General features: G+C 31.2%; 1 protein-coding gene across 4 annotated transcripts in view; it reads left to right on the forward strand.

The window, feature by feature from the left end:
- Positions 1-26,198, forward strand: part of LOC118187094 (rab GTPase-binding effector protein 1-like) — a 223,199-nt gene that overhangs the window by 160,790 nt on the left and 36,211 nt on the right. For all 4 annotated transcript variants that reach the window (XM_085815393.1, XM_085815394.1, XM_085815392.1 and 1 more), the window contains exons 9-13: positions 2,712-2,937; positions 9,843-9,967; positions 15,021-15,242; positions 15,795-15,893; positions 19,929-19,967. In XM_085815393.1, the coding sequence (XP_085671519.1) occupies positions 2,712-2,937; positions 9,843-9,967; positions 15,021-15,242; positions 15,795-15,893; positions 19,929-19,967 (711 nt within the window). The remainder of the gene's footprint in view (positions 1-2,711; positions 2,938-9,842; positions 9,968-15,020; positions 15,243-15,794; positions 15,894-19,928; positions 19,968-26,198) is intronic.

The raw sequence follows: 26,198 nt of genomic DNA on the forward strand, positions 1-26,198 counted from the left end.
ATTTTTTGCCCTTCAAAAAATTTGTAAGGACAAAAACAAGTGATAGTCAGAGGGTGCTAAGTCCGTGGAATATGGTGTATGTGACAGAATTTCCCAGCCTAGTTCTACAATTTTTTGACGAGTTCCCAAAGCAGCATGTGGCTTGGCATGATCATGATCTTTTCTTGGACTGTTGTTGGCCTGGCCTCTTTTCTTGGACTGTTGTCTTTAAATAGTCTAAATGCTGACAGTACTTCTCTGAATTGAGCTTTTTGTTCAGTTTTAAAAGCTCATAATGTGTTGGTCCTCGAATGCCGCACCATATACACAACATTCTCCTTATTCAGGGTCAAGTTTGGTTTAGAGGTGGGAGGGCTAGGTTTCCTGGGTTCACAATATGCCCTTTCCCTTACGATGTTTCCGTGGGTGATCCACTTTTTATTCCCAGTTATCATCCGGTTCAAGAAGGGCTTCCTTTTGTTCGGAGCAAGCAGAGATGTGCGTATGACGACTCGATCATTCAAATTCTTCTGACTTGATTCATGTGGCACCCATCTTGAATATTTCCACACCAATCCTATCTTCCAAATATGGTTCGAAATGGTTTGCTGAGCTGAATTAAGTGAGCAGAGAATTTCTGTGATCTCTGATTTGTTGTCACAAAAGGATCTTGCTCCAACATGGTTGTAACAACACCGTCTTCGATCAAAGATGATCACCCAGAACGTGGCTTATCAAAAAGTTCAAAATCACCTATTTCAAATTTTTTGAACCATCTTCTGCATGCTTTATAAAAAACTGTACCTTCACCAAACACTTTCAATAAATTTCTACATGCATCTGTAGCATTTCTTACTTGTTGAAATTCGTATAAAATACAGCAGCATAAATGAACTTTATCAATGGCCATGGGTACACTATCGCTTCACACTTAATACTAACGTGAATCAACTTTGTTTTAGTTAACTTGTTACTTTAGTATGTATATATTAAGCAATAAAAATAGAGAGCCGAACATACAGCAAATTTTTATGTGCTTACGTGTCGAAAACTGTTGTCAAAAAACGGACGTAACTTTCCCGCAGACCGAATATTAACTTCAAGCGCATTTTAAGTTTTTCACCTCGTAAGTGTTTGACTGTTTTACGCAGCATTTTATAACCATTACTATTAATAAAGTGACAATTATTTTCAACATTAGATTTATGTTTAATAATTTTAGGATTGCTTTTAGAGATGTTTTTAAATACGGCTTTACTTCTAGAATTGCCTGCAGAATAGTCAAACTGCACTAACCTCTAAAATTGGCGACATCCATCTTGAGTTCTTGCAACAACTTGAGCAACAACGGTTCAGAGACCACATTGATATCTGACATCGATCATCTTTGCTGATAGAGATTAAAAAAGTGTTTAATATTATTGATTTAAATTTCTAATTCTTGATTAATTAATACAAATAATCCTGAGAATTAAGTATATTTTCAGAATTGGTAGGAGCCACTCCAACACAGCTTTCATTACTCAGTACTAACTTCATAGGGACACTCTCGTCCAAACGACTACCATGTATCGCCATTAGGCTTAGCATTTCTGGGCATTTCATTCATTTTTATGAGCGACAAAGTTTGAATTTTAAATGTATGGGAAAATTAAAATTAACTGATGTAATTATGAAAATAAGAACAGCTAATTGTCACATTAATTTTTTTTAAAAAACATAAGATTAAACAAACTGCATTTGGGATGTCTGTCATACATCTGTTTTATTTAATTTGTCCATCGAACTTGATGAGAACCATAAAAGTATTTAGGCTTTCAGCATAAAATTTTATTTTTTGAAATTGATTTCAGTCCATATTATTATTTTCTTTCATGTATATTTGTTTATATTTATTTTAGGATATATCTGTTATTGTTATAAAAGAAAAATTAATCTGAAAATACTAGAACAGCTGAAACAACTAATTTATTTCTACTCTGTATGTATTTTTTTGGAATTGATTAACTTGTCCAAACACTTTTGCTGTCTTACTCACTTTGGCATGAAACTTCCTTTCAGCTTTAATTATTATTTTAAAGTTAAATCTGTCATTTTCTTGGAGGGAGTGAAGAGTTTTTATTTGTGAATTAAAAAAATTGCATATAAAATATATGAAAAAAAAAAAAAAAGAAAAAAGAAAAAAACGTGGGAAACAATGATGCCTGATGAAGTTTTCCAGGTACATAAATAACGTTATGCAAGAATGAGCTGTTTACAGGCTATTCTTATTTGTTATTTTTACATTTTGATTGAAGTCAGCAGTAGTGTTTATCAGTAGAAAATTTAATTGAAGAATTTAAATTTCAACCACGTTTTTTTTTTAAAATTTTAATTATTATTTTTGTGTTATTGCAGTGAGAAATTAGCCATCAAATGGATCAAAGCAAAATATGTTTATTGATGGATTCTGCTTTGATGTGAGACTATGAATTCATAACGAATTACATTAAAGTGATCAAGTATAGAATTGATGTTGACATTAGTTTTCATGACTGTCATCATTTAAAAAATTTTAAAATAATTTCCAGTAACTCAGATTTTTTTGCTAATGAAATAATTATGTAGAATATATTTGTTGAAATGAATTGCTCAAACCTTTCCCTTTATTTTCAGACTAGTTATGCTGTGCTTGTAGTCATTGTAATTATATGCCTACTTTTTATAGTAAATTCAGGTTATTTTTATTGCAGCGTACTAGAAGCATTCCTGCTAATTTGAATCAAGCAGAGCAAGATTTAGTCAGTGAAAAGCGTTCACTTTCCAGCTCAGCATTAAACGGAATAGCAAAAGCTAATGGTCAAAATAATTCTCCTTTAGTTCCTTTAAATTCCCCACCTGTTAAAGAAGCTCAGATGACTCCTTCTACACCCAAAAAACTACCAAGCCTTACTCAAGATCAGCTGAAAGCATTGTCTGGTATGTGATATGAGCACTTAAGTGATAAGCACTTTATGCGGGCAAAGTTAATCAGTAGTATATTTTCCTTAATAAGATTTATGATAATTACTGTGTTTCTTTGATGTAATTAAATATACTTATATAATATATTATGTATTTTAAATTGGTGATCGCTGTACTTTTACTGCTCCAATGGCTGAGTAGTTAAAGTTAAGACTGCTCATTACTAGGAGTACAACCTAGGTTCAGTCCCAGGAGAATGGGCCAACTGCATGATGGATTTTCACGGTTTTCCCCATATGTTACATGAATATGACCCAGTTTCTGTTAGAAAATCCTCCACAAAGGCCTCTTCTTAGGTAGATGTCTCTCGAGGGCTTTGCTACATTCTAATAACCTAACCTCTACTTTTAATTAAAAAAATCTGGGAGGAAAAATAAAATAGTCTTGAATAATAGTCTTGTATGTTTTATCAAGTATTCATTTCTACTGTGAAGTTCTTCGAAAGGAATTTTATGTAGTCATAAGAAGTAATTTTCCTCTGCTACTCGTTCCCTTCAATATGGCTGGCTGTTGTATTATATTCTTATTTTTCATGTTTATATGTCTGTATCGAATTGGATAAATTAAGTAATGGGATCTCAAAATGCAATTTTGCATAGTTCACTGTAAATGTGTTGTGTCACTTTTCATTTGAATCTGATGACATTCAGAAAAACGTCATATCCTTTAATATTTAATCTGTCTATTATTAGTTAGCAAACTAAACCAGGGGTCCCTAAAGTGTGCACCGCAGTGCTCTGGGGTACCGTAATGTAAGACCTGGTGTGCCACGAGAGACAAGACTTGCGTTGAAAGCTCAGACCTAGTTTTTTTATTAATTATACTTTCATTAATTTTATGTTATTTCTTAAAATAATAGTTTAATCAATATATATATTTCAATTGGCAATATAATTCCATTTAAATTATATTTTTAACATTTTTTATTTCTACTTTTTATCTAAAGTAATTCTTGCTCTTAATTTCATTTTTTAAAGAGCTATTTTATTCTGTCACTTAGTTCTTTCTATTTGCAATAATTCTTTGTTGTTGCATCAGATTGTACTCCATTATTCTCATACTTGTTTTGCACCTATTACTTTCTGTCGCAAGATTGCTATATTTGGCATCTCAGCAAGGGTATCTGCTTGTGTTTCTTTTTATCCATTTGTGACTACCAGTATCAAACTCAGGAATGGATGAGGAAAGTTGTACAGTCTTATGTGTGAATGAAAAAAAAGTCAATCTCGACAAAATATTGCAATGAATAGACAAATCCTTAGTGATATTTCACAAAATGAAATTATTTTTATTAAATAAGCAAACAGATAGTAACGATATTTCAAGTTTAAGTGACAAGGCTTCAACAAATGGCAGAGAAGAAAAGAGGCGAAAATGTCGTAACTACAAGCAAAGTTACTTTGATTTTGCTTTTACTTGAGCAAAAGTAAGCAATGATAAAAGACAATTATGACAAATGTGTTGTGTCTTTAACAGAATCTGTACGATCTAAAGTATGCACTTAGTAAACTAAAGAGACACCTCTAGATCATTCACACTAACTTGGTCTCATGATTTAGTGGGAAGTTGAAAGATTTAAAATAGCAAAGCAGTGTGTTCATAAACAAGTGTCAGTTTCAAGTAATGCACAGCTAGTGTCTTTCAAGGTAGCTGACAGAGAGATGAAGTGCAAAAAAACACACACTATCGCAGAAGAGCTGCTTTTGACATGGTTAACATTATGATGGGAAAACTCATTTCTAAGGTACCTGTAGATTGAGTGTTCAACAAGTTCTAAAGCTATAAAGATCCTCATTCCTTTTGCGATGAAGCTTGGTTTTCAGCTGTCGTTCTAATAAAGACCAAATATTGTTCGAAAACTAGAGTGTGGATCAAGAAATGAAAATAGCTGTCTCAATATGTAGAATAGCTGTAGCCATCTTTCGTGATTTTAAAAACTGTAGGGGGGATCAACAAGCTTACCTGTCACAATGACTTTCTAATTTGTTGCTGACGGTTTCTTTTATTTGTATTTGATTTGTATGTTTTATGATTAATTAAAATATTTTTCCACTAAAATATTTTTATGTCTGTGCTTGATTAACGTTATGATAGAAATATGGCAGCCAGCACACGATAAAAAATTAAACAAACTGTAAATGTGCCATGCACTGAAACAGTTTGGGAAATCCTGAACTAAACTATTTAAAAGCAGTAGGTGCATATCTTAAAAATATTATTATTTTGTGTTAAAATTGTGTTAAAAATATTATTATACTCTTTAACCTTTTAACTGTCATGCCCGAGATAATCTCAGGCACAGCACTGGTGTTCGAAAATGTCACGCCCGAGTATTACACGGGGTAATTTTTTTTTTTTTTTGAGTGCATCGTATTGTTATACCCGAATATATATCGGGAGACGTTTATTTTGGCTTCATCTCTTTGTCAAACCCGACTGTATCTCGGGAAAAGTTAATGTGCGCTCTGTTCAATAGATGACAGCACTTTACTGAAGATTTCAAAGGTTAGAAGTTATAAGTTCTTTGGTTCAAAGTGCATGGGATCTTTTTGTTGTAAAATGGCGTCCAGTTCTTTGAAAGGTTATATAGATGATTTAGATTCTTCAACCAAAGATGAAGGATGTGTGTTTGATGAGCAGTATTCATGATACTTCCATGGTCAGCCTCAAAAATAAAAAAATGGAGATATACTCAAGGCGAAGATTGTTTCTAATTGCAGTCTAACTATGGGTGGTGTAGATCGCTGTGATTAGGAAATATCATTTCATCCAACAATCCGTTAAACGTCAGAAAAAATATTATAAAAAGATATTTTTACATTTACTAGACAAGGTACTTTGGAACTCATATTTGCTCTATAAAAATGTAGTTGAGAAACATATTACATTTCTAGAATTTCGAAGTTGTAGAAGAGCTTTTACATAAATATGATGATGCAGCTTCTGGACAAAAGAATGTTGGCAGACCACCTACAATAGATAACCCTGCCCGTCTTACTGAATGACATTTCATATCCCATATTCCTCCTACTCCTGCGAAACGTGCACCTACAAGACAGTGCAAAGTGTGTTGTTCGAAAAAGGATAAAAATGAGGAAAAGATAAGGAAGGAATCACGATTCTGGTGTAGTGATTGTGGAGTTGGTTTGTGCTTGGAAAAGTGTTTCCAGTTGTACCACACAAGACTGAATTACTGAACTACTAATAGGTATTCACTTATATTTATTTCTTTTTTAGAAAATAATAAATTTTTTTCATTTTTAGAAAATAATGCTCCACTAGAAGCGAACTTTACAACTGCCATTTTGAGTGGCAGCCGCCTCAAGCAAATATGCAGTGGCTACAAAACTTTAAAAATTTTACCCATGTACTTCAAAATATCAATTTTTAACTACTTAAGAATATTTTATTTTGTACTAAACATTTGATTTTTGCAATAAAAAAATTTGACAATTTGTGTACCCAAATCATCAAAATAACTTGACAGTTAAAGAGTTAATTTGATTGATTTAAATAAAAATTTGTTTTAAGTCCTTAATTAAAAATCTAATTAAAACCATAAAATATTTTTACTTAAAATATTGATAGCTGTACATTTCATATTTTTTTCCATTTTTTAAATACACAGGAGATGTACACTGCAGCAAAAAAAAAAAAAAAAAAAAAAAAAAGGGGGGGGACAGTTCGATATCTCCCGTTCTACTGGGCCAATTGACAAAATTCAAATTGCGTATTTCATGTCTTGAAAGCGTGATTTAGGATATATAGCATCGTATTTATATATAGCATTGTTCTAACGTAGATATTTTGACACAAAATCGGACTTTTTCTGAAATAATATACCAATTTTTTTCCATAGTTTGATTTTTCGACTCAAATCATGCATATATTTTAAATTTTGTAAAATTTGGTGCAAAATTTATGGAGAAATTCAAAAATTTATCCTGGCGCAATTTTTTCTGTTTGCACCAAGAACTTGGTGAACTTCTTAATATATGGCAATCAATTTTCCTTTCTCTTCCATTATGCCAGAGAGGAAAAAAAAGGCACCTCGTTCCTACCTTTTTACATTGTGCATGAGCGGAAAAAAGTCACATTGTTCTTACTTTCAGATAATTTTAGCAAAGTGTCTAAACCACATTTGATGTTTTATCGCTTTCAACAAATATGCCGAATTTCAAAACGTGCCAATATGTAAATTCACATATATCTTTGGAAATTTTGAATAAAAAACTGTAATTTTTTGCTGGTATGCTTAGAAATACGTCTACTTTAAGATGATGCTAGAAGTTTTACAGATTATAATTCAAAGTTTTTTTGAAAAATTTATAAAATAATTAAATAATACAAATTTTAGAAATAAATCATAAAAAAATGAGTGAATTTTATTTGGAATGAACCTGAATTTCGAAATGTGAAAGGAAAAATCAAATAAGTTTAATAAAAAAAGAGATTAATAAATATATACCAAACTCAATTAACATTGAGGAGCTAAAATTTTGAGAGCTAATTTTTTAAAAACTGCTGTTGCGATTTTTACAAAACGTGGTAGTTTTTCGTTATTTGAGTCGTAGAATTGAAATATGAAAAAAATTGGTATGCTATTCCAGAAAAAGTCCGATTTTGTGTCAGAATACCTATATTAGAACAATGCTATATATAAATCTAATACATATCGTAAGTCACGCTTTCAAGACATGAAAAACGCAAGTTGAATTTCGTCAATCGGCCCTGTAGAACGAGAAATATAGAACTGTTCCCCCCTTTTTTTTTGTGCAGTGTACATTCTAGTGTTAGTCTAAATGCACATTCGTCTGATATGCTGTAAAATGTTTTGCTATTCCAACTGGGTCATCTGTATCAATAATCCATATTGGTAAACCATATTAAATTTTAAAGAGACCTTTTGTGCAATTCTTAAAATCTGTTTTTTGGAGGTTTAAATTTTTTTTAGTTTAAAAAAAGGTTACTTCTAATGTTGTTTTCATAAAATAATAAAATTTTTTTTTAAAAAAAGTGAGGGGAAAGGAAAAAGAAAAGCAATAAAAAGTAAAATTTTGTTAACAAAAATTTAAGTTATAATAAAGAGGGTACAATATTGCTAGTTTAGAGGAAATGTTTAGCATTTGAATAATATAATAGTAAATGATTTAACAATGTGCATATTCAAAAGCTTTTCATTTTCAGATTTCTATATGCAACATATTTATGCATTATATTCATGAAAATATTTAGGGATCTATAGAAGTGAAATCAAGCTTGAATGTAAATTAAGCAAATATATTGCTAGCATCTTTATTGCAAAAAGAATGCTGTATTGAAATACTGCTTATTCCAGTTATTAAAAATAAACTGCTAAAAACTCATATTGCACCCATATTAGAATAATGTCTAGTATTTTTAACATATCTTTTTTTTTTTCTTTTAAATTGCTGAAAATAAACTTGTAATTAAATTTAAAGTGTATTCTGTGAATATTGAATATAATGGAAAACCAAAAATACACACTGCTTGGGATTTGAGATTATGTGAATTCTTAAAGTCTTGCAGATTTCAGATCACAAATGAAAACTTTGTTAAAATTGCATTAAAAAGTAAAGGATGAATGAATAAAAATAAGTTTTAAAGGAAATACACATTAAGTATATTATAATTTTGTATGGAAAGGAAACAAAAAGTGCATTATAATTAATTATATTTTACATTTTGCAAACACAATTGTATTCTGTCTTTTGCAAACATCTGTTCTACAGTAGTTTGTTTTAAAACTTTAGGATGTTCTAATTTGAGCCTGCCTTTCCTGAAATTACACAAAATTGCTTTGACTTCTCATTCATTTATTTCATCATTACATGCTGGAAAATTGTGAGTTTATTTAGAACTTATGAAATGTCATTCATTAAAATTGCCAGTGCGAATCAGTTAAAACTATTTCTCAGGAAATTAATTAAAAAGAAGTGAAATGACACTTCAGTAAATTTGAATAATATGCATCTTCTATTTGCATTATAAATTTTGTGAGAATCTAGTGTTCCAAAGAGACATGATATTAGATTAGCTGCTTTTGGGTGTGGGGTATACATCTGTTCCATTGGTATAATCACATTGCCTGTTTTTAGAGACATAAATAGATAACTGATGCAAGGATTCCTCCATTCTTTAATCTTGTGCCACCTTAAATATAAGGAATGCAACCTTCATGGAACATGACTTTTTCTGTATGGATTACTCTAATATTTTAGAAGAAGATGTTTTTTTTTATAATATTCATTGGAATCCAGTGTTTGAATTTGTAATATATTTATAGTTGAATTAAGAGAGTACAATAAAAGCTATGAAATTTTAATATGCGTCGTTCCTTCTAATAATTAGTGAAAATTTCGTTAAACTAAAGAAAATATGTATAATATGCAGAAGCTAAAACAAATAAAGAGGCCTGGTGGCGCAGTGGCTAGCGCATCGTGCAGCAGCACCACAGATCTGGGGCTGGATTCAAGGGCTAGGCAAGGTTTCATCCCTTGATTTCCATCACTTGGGTCAATAAAATGAGTACCAAGTTCACTTGGGGACTAAACACTGGGGGTCCTGCGACAAGCTGACCACTTGTTCAAGGCATATGCTTATGCATCCCAGGGCCCATGGTCAAGAAAGCAGATTTCGGGCATTGCAGGCCTTGGCCCATTAGGGCTGTTACGCCACTAAGTTTAGTTTTTAAAACAAATAAAAATAGTTAAATAAAATAGTTAGATTTGCCAACAGTAATGGCACAAAAATGTTTTTTCATTCAAAATCATGTAACTTGAAAATGTAAGATTCAAATTTTGTATTTTATTTATTTGTTTATTATAAATGTATTTTAGATCTCACTCCTGAATTAGAAGTAAGAAAATCTCTTCTTAATAGTGCAAGAGCTGAATTAGAAAGTTTTTCATTGGTTGGAAAAAGGCTAGTCAGTGAAACAGAATGGCAGTTGTTGGAGGAAGAGGTCATTATTTCTTATATTTGTGTGCACATTTTCTGTGCCATAAAATGTCTTCATTTAAATTTATATTTGTAATCATATTTATTTATTTATTTTTGGAATTTTTATAAACAGGTAGATTTTAGTATTTTTTCCTTAGCAATGCAGTAATTTTTTATGTTTCTAATATATATATATATATACAATATTTGCTGTTTATGTAAATAATGCTTGTTTTACTTATTTCAATTCTTTAAAGAAATTTGTTCTTAATGATAGAGATTTTTTTTAAATGTTGTTCAAATAGTAAAAACTATTGCAATTGCATCAGATTTAAATTATCCTAATGCAAATCAAGAATTACTGAAGCTTTTTGCATTTAAAGCATATCTTGTTTTGCAGATTAAACCTGACTACTTAAAAGTAATTATGTGTATGTGTTTAATATATAAATGTAAAATATAAAAGACATTAATTTCCTTTAAATTTCTTATTTAAGTGACAATCCCCTTCGCTTCTGCAGTGACATCCTTTCTGTTCCTGCAGTATTCTGCATTGCTGTAGACTTTTGCCCAATCTCTGCTCAGGATTCAATAACCTCTTTGTCTCTTTCTTCACTATCAGTAATGGCATTTTTTTGGATCCATACTACAGATTTCGACGTCCATTAATTGGCTAATGATTGGGGCATTGCATTGCAATGAAAATCTTCTGTTATGTCATCTTCATTTATTACTGCTTCTCCACATTTCTTTAAAAAATCGATTAAATGGAAAATTTTACCTTTGGTGTGTGATATCCAAAAATCTTCAAATCCACAGCTATTATATTCATCAAATATGGTAACTGGCCATAAATTATGCTAAACATTTTTTGAAGTATCTGGAAACACATCTCCATATAATCTTATGCCGATGTTCCACACAGCAGATTTTTATGCTAAAATATCTCAAAAACTCTTGAATAGTCTTCCCATTATTTAAAAAATTTAACATGGATTTTAAAAATTCTACTTTATATTTGCATTTTAGTGCGCACACTATTCCGATATCCATAGGCTGACTGATGGACTTACATTTTGGAAGAAAGAATAATACGAATACATAATCTTTCACTAAAACTTTAAGTGACGTATGAGTCAAACAGTTCTTTACAGTCAGGACAATTTTTGCATCATCAGGTAAACCAACAGAGTTTGGCTGAGCCTCAGTATGAAATGATTTCAAACCAATCATTCATTAACACGTGTGTCATCCGTACTCTTTTATTTGCATGAATATGTAACGGGGAATATCTTTACAGCTTTAAATGCTCGGGGTCGTGTAATTTTCCATTTACGAAAAGTTTACACTTGTGTGTTCCTGCAGCATTTGCACATGCTAAAATTGTTAGTCTCTCTTTGGAAGGAATCTTTGACACCAGTTGGAGCCTTTTCTGTAGAGGATCCCAAGGTATTTTGGGATACATATTGCGAGAAAAGACCTGTTTCATCAGTGTTGTAAATTTGTTCTGGAGATATTTTTACGCTATTAATGAGTTCAATGAATTCATCTGAAAATAGTTCATCAGGTTCAGTATCAGCTGAGGCATTTTCACCTGAAATTTTTAGTTTCCTCATACCATATCAATTTTTAAATTTGGTTAACCAACCTATCGAATATGTGCACTCAGTTAGTAAGTTTATTTTTTCGTGAAATATTTTAGCTTGAGCCATTAGCATTGGACCCATCAATTTCAAGCTCTTCCTGCGATGCTGTCTGACCCATTCAATCATCCTTTTGTCATGATCTTTACTTTTAGCATAACGAATAATTTTTCTGTTATTCATTGTAAGTGGGGTGTTGGAATCCACAAAAATTTCAAAAAGTTTCCTTTTCTGTTTTCTTATGTCATATACATTTGACTTTCCAATGCCATGCTCCTTGCATAATTTTGAGACAGATATACCTTCACCCGTACTTTACAGTAATTCCACTTTTTGTTTAATGGACATCAAAACACGCTTTCGGTTTGTAAATTATGCTGCGGCACTAGAATTTGAAATTATTGACATAATCGAATGTTACTTTTAATTTTCATAAAAGTGCTGTAATAAAAACAGCCTGCAAAAAATAATAAGCTGGCTCAAATCAGAGAGTTAAGGAACAGCACAATCTGCTATATTGACTGAAATTCCTTGGAATCAGTAAAGTGTAATTTTAGCCTAGCTTAATAGCATCCACTATTCATTATTGTCTGTGTGTCATGAGACTGACAGCGATAGACAAGTTGTTCCACTTAATTTTTTCTTCCTTGTATTGCGCACCGAGACAATTAAGCCTGAATCGCATTAGTTTAGTTATTTAATATACTTGCTTATATCTGAATCCCGAATAAACAAATTCCAACATATACTTAAGGCTTATTGAGGACCAGCACCGTCTTACCGTCTGCGGATCCTAAATTCTTCTACTAAGTGCCTCCCTAAGTTCTAAATTTTTGCTCCTAAATATTAGATCTCAGTGCTTTTCCTAAATTCTAAAAAAATGTTCATCCTTTAATTTTGTTGCCCGGTGCTCCTCTAAATTTAAAAAAAAAAAAAAAAAAAAAAAAAAAAAAAAAAAAAAAAACACTAAATTTTGCCATCTCTGGGGCCGATTCTGAGTTTATGTGAGTAACAAATCAGTTATTCCTTATTCAAATAGGACTAAATGTAATCTTTTGGCATATGAGTATCATTAACAATATTTTTAGCTTATGAAAAGAAATTTAAAAAATTTTTTTCTCATCAGCATTTCTGTGCACATTTAACTTAAATCTGTAATTATTGCAAAGTGTAATGTCATCATAAAAGGTTACATATTCTATTAAGAAAGTCAATACTGCACAAAAGGCTACAACTCGTGCCAGCTTTCATGTGGCTCTTTAAATTGCAAAACATGGAAAACTATTCACCGATGGAGAAATGATCAAAGAATGCATGATTGCAGTAGCCGAAGAAGTGTGCCCCGAAAAGGTGAATTTATTCAAAACTATCAGTTTGTCAGCAACCACCGTGGCTCGGAGGTTTGAAGACATCGCAGAAAATATATCATCTCAACAGTCTGACAAAAATGCATATCTAGAGAGGTTTTCTCTGGCCTTGGATGAGTTAATGGATGTGTCAGATAATGCTCAGTCATTGATTTTTATTCGAGGAGTAGAGGTACAGGCAGAAACGTGGTAAAAATAAAAGAATGGTGGCGGTTGTGTCAAAGGCTGTAAAAACCGATTGTGGTTCAAAACCACTAGTTTTACATTGTATCATTTATCAATAATCCTTGTGCAGTAAGTGTTTGGATATGTCTGAAGTTCTAAAACCAGTCATATCAGTTGTTAATTTCATCAGATCCACTTAATCAGCAACAATGCCCCGAGTTTATTGACGAGATTGGAGAAAATAACTCATCACATCATACTGCCATACACTGGCTTAGTTGCAGAAAAGTCCTTCTGACCTTTTTAGAGCTTCGAGCAGTGATCGAAATTTTTTTGAATGAAAAGCATCGTCCTCTTAACAAATTGCAAAATAGCTAATGACTGTCTGTGTTGATTTGACAAAACATATGAAGAACTGTATTTGAGATTGCAAGGAGAAAACCAGCTTCTCCCTTATTTATACACTAATATAAAATTGTTCCAGCAGAAAATAATACTGTTTCAATCACAGTTCCATAAAAAATTTTTCACACTTTTTAAAACATGTGAAATATTCAGCCACATTACTGAGACTGAATTTCCTGTAGATTTTGTAATTGAAGCTTTGAGTGTTTTGAAGGTAAATTTTGATACACATTTCTCAGAATTTGATGTCATTGTGAATGAAATTAAGGCTTTGCAAAATCCTTTTGATACTTTGACATTGAAACCCTAGTTGAGGAATTGAAATTATTGATTTACAGTGCAGTGATATAATTATAAATATCAAAACTTATCTTTGTTGGTATTTTATGAAAATCTTCCACTGGTACAATTTGAAAAGTTGCACAAATTTGTTCATGGTTTGCTTCATGTTTTTGGTACTACTTACTGGTCTAAAAAAACATTCTCCAAAATGAAGAACACAAAGTATGTTTACATACGTAAGCTAACTGGTGAGGATCTTAAATCTCTTTTAGTAATTTGTGCATGTAAAATTGGTTCATAACTACAAACTATTGTCAGCAGAAAAGCACAATAGCATAAATCTGATTAGTATTTTTTACAAGTGAACACTTATCATTAAGCTTTACCTAGTAAGTAAATAAAACTGAGTTATTATTATTCTGTGTTTTTTATCCAAGTTATAACAACAATAAGCCATTAGCTGTTGCAAGCCAAATTGATAGCACTGACAGGCCGGATTTGGCCCATGGCCATAGTTTGTAGACCCCTGCTCTGAATAAATCAAACGACAAACTCATTTGTTATTCAAAAAGTGACAAATTTTCAGCAAAAGTGTTCTCAAGAAAATTACTGTATACAGTTAATTTTTATGTATTTTAGAATTGTATTCCATTTCTGTTAAAATACTGCCATGCATTTTAACAGAAATGGAATACAATCTCAGGCCTGTAGTCTAATGAATAACAGTTAACAAAAAAAGAGGAAAACTTTGTTCCAATATTGCAGTGCATTATTATAGCATGGTATGAAGATTATAATAATTTGGAGTTTTTAAATATATCTATTTCAGAAAAGTATATTTTTCAAATCATTTTTTGAAAACTAAGAAACATGGCACTAAAAAACTATTTAAAAATATTTTGTAAACAATGCAGAAAGAGAGGAGTATAAACAAAAGGCAAGAAATTTTTTTAAAAGTATTATAAAACATTATTAAAAGCTACAAAGGAAAGCTGAAGCAAACGTGTAGAACTATGACAATATCTCTAGGTGTATAAAGAAACAAATAAAGCAGGAATATTTGCTTTAAAATTAAGTCAGCCATTAAAGTTCTTATTGAAATATGAATTACCTTGATTAATTCTCAGATTATTTTATGAAAACATACATACTATTTTGTAGTTGCAGTTAGTTTATATTATTATGATATAATTCTAATTTTTAAAATTTTTAGCTACGGAGAGCAAGAGAAAAATTGGGTCAACCCTGTGAAATGTGTTGTAATTATGAACTGCAGTTACAACAAGTTCAACGAACAGAAGTAGAACAAAGGACTAAAGCTGCTTCTATGGAACAAACTCTTGAGGATTATAAGAAAGATTTACGCAGGGAGCAAGAGTACAGACAAGAAATGGAAGAGAAATTTAATGAAATTTCTAAAGATTGTGAAAAAAAGGTAATTTTTCTGCTTTTTTACCTTTAATAATTATGAAAAATATATTCTATTCTTATTAATATCATTTAATTTGAAGATTTGCACTTATTATGCATTGAAGGTTATTACTATTTAGAATTTTAAAATTTCTGCAAGTAGTTCAAAGTAAATTTTTTTATTCTTCATTGGAGGATGTGCCAGGAAATGACTTTATGAATATTTTTTATCAATATTTTATATTTAAACTGTGTTTAACTTGCATAATTCAGTTTCTGATGTGTATTTTTTAAAACAGTTTTTTACAGAAATATGTGATAAATAAGTATGGAATAAATATTTAATTAAAAATTAGTAATAAATGAACTCAAACATTAATTGTAAATTTTAAGCTTATTTTTTTCACATGTTAAAATATTTGAATTGTCTCATGCCTGCATTATTATTATTATTGTTTTCTAATAAAATACATGGCATTGTATCTTTTATTTAAATTAATGTCATAAAATAATCAATATTGAAACTAAAATATTAGTTTGGTAGGTAAAGTAGGTTTATAACTATATCTAATTTTAGGTTAGTCAGCTCTTCAAAATGCGTGAAGAATTTGAGCATGCCTTTAATGAAATCAAGAACAACTACAATATTTGTCGTAATGAATTAAGTGAATATCAGGTGAGACAATTATCCTATTTTTAAATTTAAGTAGCTTTCTTTTCCCCTAATATGTTTATATAATCATCATCATCAACCAAGGGTCTTCTATTGAAATTTTTGGAAGAGATGAGCCTTTTGTAGAATTAGTGGCTTCGTAATACATCTCAGTAGTCTTGCAGGCTATGTATAATCACATTACGTATTAACATACACTGGTTATCATAAATTAAGGAAAAATCACAAAAATAGCGATAACTCCTTCAAAAATAAGCCAAACCGTGTAAAATTTGAATATTTTGTTAAGTAAGAGTAGCTGAGTAAAACTCCAATATGCAAATTAGTGGCACTGCACTCATCTGCAAGGAGCATAAAAGTCCATGTTTGAGAGCAAGCCCACATATTTCACTGTGATAGTGACATCAGAAATCTGAGATAACCAATTCGTAACAATGATCTCCAGGCATCATTTGCCTGCAGAACTACGACAGAAAGCTATTGGGAGACTAGAGGCAGGGCAAAGTCAAACAGAAGTGGCCAGACGGCTAAATGTGAGTCCTTCTGTGGTTCATGGAGTCTTCTGTGGTTCATGTTGATCTTTGGAGGCAATTTCAAATCACAGATTTGGCACCTAGGAGGTTCAGCCAAGGATGGCCAACAGCTACGATGATCGCCGATGACTGATATTTGACATCATGTGCACTCAGGAATAGAATCGCTACTCCGACTCTTCTTAGATCCTCCCTTGCTGCAGCCACTGGAAGGTTCATGTCAATGTCAACTTTGCATAGAAGGCTTCACGAAGGTGGTCTATATGTGAGGCGAACAACCATTTGTGTGCTGCACCATAAGAGTCACACCATAAGAGTGACCGTTTGCAGTGGGTGCGACAACATGTCCACTGGACGCCTGAGCAATGGAGGGCTATTCTCTTTATGTATGAGTTCAGGTTTAGTCTAGAACGTGATAGTTGGCATTATTTGATATGGAGAGAACCTGGAATCCGTTATCATCCATCAAACATCTGTGAAAGAGGTGCATACGGAAGAAGATATGTCTGTGTTTGGGGTGGCATCTATTTGGGTGATCGCACAGACCTGAGCAATGGAGGGCTATTCTCTTTATGTATGAGTTCAGGTTTAGTCTAGAACGTGATAGTTGGCATTATTTGATATGGAGAGAACCTGGAATCCGTTATCATCCATCAAACATCCGTGAAAGAGGTGCATACGGAAGAAGATATGTCTGTGTTTGGGGTGGCATCTATTTGGGTGATCGCACAGACCTACATGTTTTTCCAAGGGGAACCGTGAATGCTCATGTTTATAGAGATGACATCCTTGATGCTTATGTGCACCCATATGCCGGGGCAATAGGTGATGCTTTCCTGTTACAGGAAGACAATGCAAGACCACACAGGGCTCACATCGTATATGATTATCTTCAACAGGAAACAATTATGCGCATAGAGTGGCCAGCTCGATCCCTAGACTTGAATCCTATCGAGCACATTTGGGATGCTTTAGGGAGATGTTTAGCTTTTCTCAATCTGCTCCCTTAGAACCTTGATCTGTGTACATATTATTCAACTTGGAATTGCCGCCAGAGCGGACAACACAACGGCCTATGAGGAACATTACTGCCGCGCTTGCAACTGCTTTGCAAGACCAATGGCTCTTGCTTCTTATGGAACTGATAGACCACATAATTGAAAGCATCACTAATCACTGAATGCGCTGTATTCCTTCTAGAGGCGATTAAATTCCATATTGAAGGTACTTTTACTATAGCAAATTGACATCTTCGATTTGTTCATTTTATACATGTGCTAATTTCTATACTACCATAATTGTCTGATAATTTCTTTTTATGTTATTTGATACCTTACTATGTGTTGTATATTGTGGGTAAGTTTCATAATATTCTACATGTAACGTTTTCAGTAATCATGATTTTTGTGATTTTTCCTTAATTTATGGTAACCAGTGTAATAGCATTTTTTGGTATTACAAATGCTATTGAATGCAGTGTCTGTTACAGTCTTATAAAAACAATAGTAACCAAAAATCAAAATTATTAAATGTTTTCATTATATTTTGAAAAATTTTCTATAACTGTTTCTTCTAATGTTAGTGATTTCAAAATCTTAGAAAAGTGTAATGATATGTGTTATATATATATATATATATATATATATATATATATATATATATATATATATATATATATACACGCACGCACACACATTTAAATGCATAATTGCAAAATTAAAACCGTTCCAAAACCTAACAGTTGTGTGTTGATAGCAGCAGCAAGTGATTGTGGTGGTAATGCAAAATAAAATAATTAAAAACATGTATTTAAAAGTCATCCCATATGCAGTTTAGAATAATCCACATGCAAAATCCAAAAAACAATAGTATAGTGGCAGACTACAAGAAATAAGAAGGCAAAATATGCTAAAACCGAAAGTGAAAATGAAATTCACATGTTTTAAAGTAAACTGTTTCTTTATCAGCCCAACTCTTACAGACCAAAGTAAGCAATGCCAAAAATACAAAATTATTGCTATCAGAAACATAGACAAATTAAAAAAATTGCAAAATAATAGACAGATGAATTTTTTTTTTAGTAGATCAAGTCTAAAAGCACATTTTTTAATCCAAAACTTCTAAGATTATTCTTAAATTTAAAACTTTAATTTGTGTAGTTTTTAAGTTCAGAAACAGGCTGTTTGGTTTATTTCTCTTGGTGCGCCAATGCCCTGATGGCAATGAAGTGAGTGAAAGATGCAACTTTCATTTTCATTTTTGGTTTTGTCATATTTTACTCCTGCCCCCATTTTATGCGGTTTACCACTGGGCTTCTGTATTTTGGATTTTGCATGGGGTTTATTCTGAATTGAATATGGGGTGAATTTTAAAGGTCTTTATTTTATTTTACATTTTATACGAGGGTTGTAAATTAAATAGTGGCAACTTAACCAACCTTGAAACTCGCAGAAGGGCGGGCATGCGCAAATAGGATATGGGAGTGGTGAGGTGGCGCTGTTGTCGATGTGTTAAGTGCAAAAAATAGTTGATCTGCTTAGAAAGGTAGATGTTGTGTGGCATTAAAGTAAGGAGTTTCGTTTCCATCGCTCTAAAGCATGTTTTCAAAAGGTGATCAGCGGTTGTAGCTTAAAATCGAGGTTGCCCACGGCAAAAATGCAACAGAATTCTATTGAGGATTAGTGGAAACCTGTGGCACAAATGCTTTACCGTATAGGACACTAGCACAATGGGTTCAAGCATTTCGTTCGAGTCGGAATGAGACTGCAGATTTGCAAAGCACAGGTCGGCCCTCCATTCCTCAAGAGCAGATTGACTTTCTGAGCGGTCTCCTTATCATAGACTGCCGTTGGACACAGATGTAACAGAAGTTTAAAATTAAAAAATTAGGAGAAAAAAGAATATATCATCCTGGAAAAGATTTTTTAAAAAGGAATCTATAAAGAAAAACCTAAGGAACTATTAAATTTTAGAACATGAAAATGCAACTCTAAGGCCAAAACATATTGAAAATTTTTAGAAGTATTTATAAACTTAAATCTCATATTTTAACACTTCAAATCGACTCACCAAGGGTAATATTTTAAAGCTTTGAAATCCATTTAATTAAGGAGTACTGAAGTCCTGTTTTATTTCACTTGCTCCTTTGGGCATAAATATTATATATATATATTATTTTTAGATTTAAATTTTAGATTTTTAGATTATTTTTAGATTTAAAATATAGCTTTTATTACATACATATATGTATATATATATGTAATAAAAGCTAAATTTTGGAAGCACTGATGTATGTACACTGAGACGTAGAAACGCAGAAATACTGATGGCGTAGATACTTGATGCTTAGAGTGTTGACCCATATTGAAGAGGATATATGTGTATGCAAAATTATTGGTTTTATTTACTTCTAAAATTATAATTTTGTATTGCCTAATGCTGTTTTTCATTTTATGAATTGTTATATATATATATTATATTTATAAATTTCCTTTTGTTAATGCAGACTACTATTACAAGTGAAAGGGATTCTTTAAAGCGTGAGGTAAGTAATATGTAATTATGAGTTTAAGAATTTATATATGAGATTAAAAATGAATCAGCATGTTAAATGCCATGTTGGTTGTTCACAGATGTTAATAAACTTTCCTTTCCATGTTTGTCATTGGTGACAGATGATTTAAAGGGGAAAGTTAGTAATTTAATACTGAGTATTTTAATTTAAATATCTTCATATTTGAAAAGAACATGGAGAACTTTACAAATACAGTCTGACCTCTTTAAGGGATCATACGAATAACACCTTATTAATTTATTATTTCATTTCCTTAAATCCCTAAATATCTTAATTATTTATCTATATAGTTTACTGCAATTTTTTTGCCATTATTATATTGCAAATTTTGATCATTACATCTCTTTTAACTTGTGCTTTTGGTATACTATTTTCTGTTATATCAAAATTATTAGTAAAAGAAAATTTCCAAAACTTATTAAAAGACTTTTTACAATGTTAAAACTTGAGTTTTGTTCAGGTTTTGGCATTGCAAGATCATTCTTTATTTGCGTGCAGCATCCTGTACAACTCTGTACTTTTTCACCTGACAGATTTCAAAAAGATTTCTTGTATTGTGAAAGTCTGAATTTTATTCACATCTAATATTGCAAGATTATTTTTTTCTTATCTTGAGCATCTTATACAATCTATACAGTTTCATACTATCTTTGTCAACATCTAGTAACAACTATAGTAAGTATATATGAGACAACCAGAATATTTTTTGCTCAGAGTTTCATGTAATGCTGTGAGGTCAAGAAAATTGGGAAGCTCTAGGGATTTGAATTTTAAAAAAATGAACTTTAGTTTCTTTTCTCAAAATATTACTTTTTTTAAAAAATTCATTAATATTGGGGAATTGACCAATAGCTGAGTAGAAAAAGACTTCTGGTTTCTGGTAGTTTGATTCGGATTCATCTTCTGGTTAAGGGATGTTTTGTATGGTTTTCTCTGTGCGTAATGTAAATACAATTCAGTTTCTCTTGAAAAATGAATGTTTAAAATGAAATATTATTAATCAGATAATTTTAGAAATATATTGTGATATTTCAATAAAAGGAAGAAGGAATTTTTTTTTTTTTTTAGCTCAAAAGGGCTCTTAGTCTTGAACCACAATCTTGCATTATTCACTTAAAATGTAGTCCTCTATAAATACATTATTTTGCTTTTCATTCAAGTCTGTTGTCATTCAGCAAAACAAAAGATATTCATCATTCAAATTTAATCTAACTGGTATTGAGTAACAAATTAAACTATTTAGCACTTTGTGGTCTGGGCACACCTAAAATTTTCCTTCTGTACGCACAGAAAAATTGAATGAAAAAGGATTTATAGTTACTCTGAACCTTCTTTATTTAAAGTAGATGTCAGCTCAACACAAACCAGTCAATATATTTTAGCCAGTTTAGTGTTTTAAAACCCTCATTTTTCAAAGAATTCTTCCAGATTTTTTTTTTATGGTATAAAAGGAATTGTTTGAAAAGAAAATCTATGTTATTTTCTTGGCTGTATGCTAATCTCCTTATTCTATATTAGTTTTAAATTTTTACCTTGAAATCTTGCCTAAAATCGAACGGCAAACCCCTGGTGTTCTCAGGCCGGGCTCACCGACAATCTAGGACAACTGAAAGACTGTATTCTTTGTTTCTCCGCATCTCATCAGTCAGTTCATTGACAATAGAAAAGTGGGTACACATCTGTGTCTCATTTCCTGTTTTTCTCTTTCTTCTTTTCTCTCTCTCTCTCTTTTTTTTTTTTTTTTTTTTTTTTTTCCGGTGGGGAGGGGACGTTTGGTTATTAACTAACAAATTGTTGGGATGATTTTTTGAAGGTCAAGGGTAATTTTATCAGTTAGCTGTTTGGTTTTTCAATAGTTTATTTAATTTTATTTATTAATAAAGAAATTGAAAACTTACAATTTAAAAGATTCATCTAATATGTCATAATGCATCATACACTGAGCTGGCCCTAGGCATTCTTCCACATGATGTAATCTCTGTGAATCCTAAATTTTGTTACCTAGTGTCTTTCTAAATTCTGCTTCCAATGCCTGCTCTAAATTCTAAAAGTTTTGCCGTTTCTAGATTTTGTTGTTCGGTGTGTCACTAAATTCTAAAAATTCTGCCACACCAGCTCTGGAACTGGCCTTTACCATATATATTTCATATTTCTTCTGAATGTTCATATTACTAAAGAAATAAAATTAGCCACTTTTTCTATACATTCTAAATGCATTTATTTTTTTTTAGAATAACAGAAATCCTTAATTAAATCCAAAAATTCTAAAATGAAAAGGAAATGTGCTGAAGGAAGAAACTGAATATATGAAGAAAATTATTCTTCAAAGATATGTGCAGTTATTATTATGTAAATTACCCAATGGTTTATGATTTCAGCCTTTACTATAATTTCCCATTTCTATACTCAAGTAGCATAGCAACATTGTAATGACGTTGCAAACTCGTCGCGGATGTTGTTGCAAATACGTTGCAATGTGTCATCTTTAAGACGTCCAGATGTCTGCAAACATCCACTGTTTTGCAACCTTTGCAAAGACATCTTTATTACGTCTTTGCAGATGAGGTTTTTGTCACATAGACGTTGTTATTGCATCTTTCGCAGGTGATATTTTGGTTGTGAAAGCATCATATCACAATGTCTTAATAATATTTTGGTTGTGAAAGCATCATATCACAATGTCTTTGCAAAGACATCTTTATTAAGCAATTAAAAGTGCAATAATTATGAATTGCAGTATTTACTAGTAATACTGATGTTTCTTAATACCATTTCTTTCAATCATATGTTAATGTATTTACTTACTTTTAGTTTCTACATTTTAGAATAGTGATAGATTACAATGATTATTTCAGACAATTTTTATAATTAATAACTTTCCTTTTGTTACTGTACAGAAATAATTTAAATAACATAGTATACGATAGTAAGCTAAGTACGTTAAATAGCACACAATGAAACTTTTTGTTTCTATTTATTATGAATTTCTTTGTTATCACAAGCACATAAAAAGTAAATGAAGAAAGTAGAATATACTTAAATTTAATAAAAAAATAAAACCTAATTATCAACATTCATTTATTGAGATAAACTAATAAACATACATAACGGCAATATTTAAAGAAGCGCAAATTACAGTGTTTGGAAGGATAGATATCAAACGAAAAGTAATAAAACTACGATTTGCAATCAATAAAAAATATTTAGTGTTTTTCAATATTACACAATTAAATATCACATAATTATAGATTACAATATTTTATAGAAATGCTAATGTTTCTTTAACACTATTTTTTCAATGATGCATTTCATACACTGTTTAAAATCATTAACCTTTTCTGCATACTATACAAAAAACAACATAGTATAGAATGTGCATTATTATTAATTTTAATGTACTGCTTCTTGCTGTTACATATATCTAATTCATCTTCAGCAGTCATATTAAGTACTGGTACCAGTCCAATAATTTCTTTGTATTTTGAAAATAATGAACATACCATAACAGCTTGAATTGTTGTTGCTTCTGCACTGATTGCATTTGCAGCAAAACCAGAAAGTGCCTTATCATTGTATGTTATTTTTGGTTTTATATGAATTAATTCTGAGAACAAACCTTTCAATATAAACACAATAATCCATTAATATGCATGATATATGATATAGCACTTAGGACGTTATAACCGAGGCGCAAATGACAATATAAGTTTTTGATCACTCGCAACACATAAAACACCAAAACAGAACACAATTTCACGAACACTATATTCACGATTAGCATTGTAGCTCGTTGCACTCAATATTTTTTAAGTTGATGTATCCAAAATTTTATCACCTGCAACACATAAAACACCAAAACAGAACACAATTTCACGAACACTATATTTATGATTAGCATTGTAACTCGTTGCATTCAATATTTTTAAAATAATGTAGCCAAAATTTTGGTGTCTTCTTGTAGAGCACATATTCACAAACAAAATAGGCAAAAATTCCACATTCTCATGATGATTTTTCCTCGATTCAGAGGCTTCCAAACAGGAGCTCACAACAATGCAAATTCACTTGCTGAAGACAGTTGAAGTAAGTAGATAGAGACAGAACAATGAGAAGATTCACCGTGCATTCTTTGATTGACAGTGATACTGATACAGTACAAAGTCCCTAATCCGGACTTGTTGGGACTTTGGCGATTCCGGATTAGTGGCTTTTCTGGATTTTAGATAATCAATTTAAATTTGGTAAGATGGCATGCAGAAATTTTATGATTAAAAATATGAAACCATAATTTATGAAATAAAAAGCAATTATGATCTAAATTGTATCAAAATTTACAAAAAAAAAAAAAAAAAAAAAAAAAAAAAAAAGCTTAATATTTATTTGTTTACTTTATTAAACATTTCTTTCAATGTAAGCTGTGTAAGTTGCTTCGTATTTTGTGCTAATACTTTCTCTGTAATTCTCTCTTCTATAAACAGACATAATTTCTTGTTCAGTTACAAAGTTCCACTGTTCAAATCCTGTAATTGCTGTGTTGAGAACATTGACTAACTTGTCAATCTAAATTTTTTCGTTTTCAATCACCTCTCTGTCATATTCTTCAGTATTGGAAGCACACATGTGTAAACGCTTTACGGCTTTATGCACATGCATAGCGGACGCATGCATCAAACGCGCATGTGTCTCATCAAACACGTTAAGCAAATGCGTAAGTTTGTGGCTTTGAGGTCCGGATTATAGATCATTCCCGATAATGGACGTCCAGATGTAATGGATGTCTTTGTACTGCATTTACTTTTAATATAAGCAATATTATTTATATCAGTCATTGCTTGATTCAATTTCACACATGAAGTCAGTCTTTTCAAATGCCTTACAGATTGCACTTTTACCAAATTACTTGAAAGAACTGCTGGAATCTTTCCATTCCATTTTACCACTGTTCGCCACTCAGCTAGAAAGTCTAGCTTTCAAGTAATTGCACAATTAAATTCTTCGAACTTGAACTTCGAATTTTTGGCAGCTAGCCAAAGCACGCAAAACCTCGAGATGTTCGTTTATTAAGCATCCAGTAAAGTAAATAATGTCCATGGAATGTCATTGGTTGAAGAGCAATGTACAGTTTCTCTAATTTTGATGCCAACATTTATTAGTAATTTATCAAATCCATTAGTTTTGTTGTTTCCCATGAAAAGTTTTAATATTTCTTTCTCTTTTTCCATTAATTTTTCCATTCTGTCTCCATATTAATTCAAATAAATTCGTCCTTACTTCAAAAATAATAAGTAAAGTCATATTTCAGTAGTGAAGTAATTGCTAACATGTGATTTGCATTGATTTCGGAAATATGATTTTGTAAAATATATAAAATTCATTACTTAATAGCTTACTTTATAGATCAGTTTCATTTTTAAATATTTTGCTATAATATTGATAAAATATTTTAAGTATTAATTATTTTAACAAAATTTTAAACAATAATTTAACATGTATTTTTAGTACTAATTAAATTTAATAATTCAAAATTATCTGTATTAAATTTATATTTCATTAGATGAATCTACCTTAGATTAATATATTTAGATGAAATAAAGTAATGAAACATTGCAAAGTAAATCTTATGCGAACTTCAGATTCTTGAAAGGGCAGATTTCGTCTCTTTTCATTCTAAAAATAACGCTGATGGATTTATGAGAAAATTGCTAAAACGACTCCATCTAAAAGCAGTCATATCATCACGTTTCAGCAACGTCGTCAAATTGCCAAGATGCAACAGCAAATATTTTGCTTCGTCGCAGCATTGTAAGTCCTTGCAACATCATGTGCTACTTGGCTATCCTCATATGATAGAGTTACTGAGCCAGATTAAATTAAAATTAAATTGTATAATCTTTGACCACTAGTTTATATTTTTAGTTCGAATTTGACTGATTTAGTTTACTTATGTCACCATGAGCTGTAATTGATTTTGTTCGCATCAGACCATGCCTTTATGTTTTAAGTTCTTTTTAAATAAGAGGTATATTTAAACCTTTGTCTGAAATAAAATTATTACTATGTCTGTAGTTACTTTCAGACATAGTAATAATTTGCTTCACATCTGTCAGGGGTTTTGGACTATCTAACTTTTACCAGATCAGGATAGGTTGACAAGTTAGGAGATCATGCAGAAACTAGTGAGAACATAGTTTTGCATATTGA

This window comes from Stegodyphus dumicola, chromosome 4, assembly GCF_044657685.1.
Source record: "Stegodyphus dumicola isolate Sdum_Otavi_A_Nest chromosome 4, ASM4465768v1".
In the NCBI taxonomy this organism is placed as follows: Eukaryota; Metazoa; Arthropoda; class Arachnida; order Araneae; family Eresidae; genus Stegodyphus; species Stegodyphus dumicola.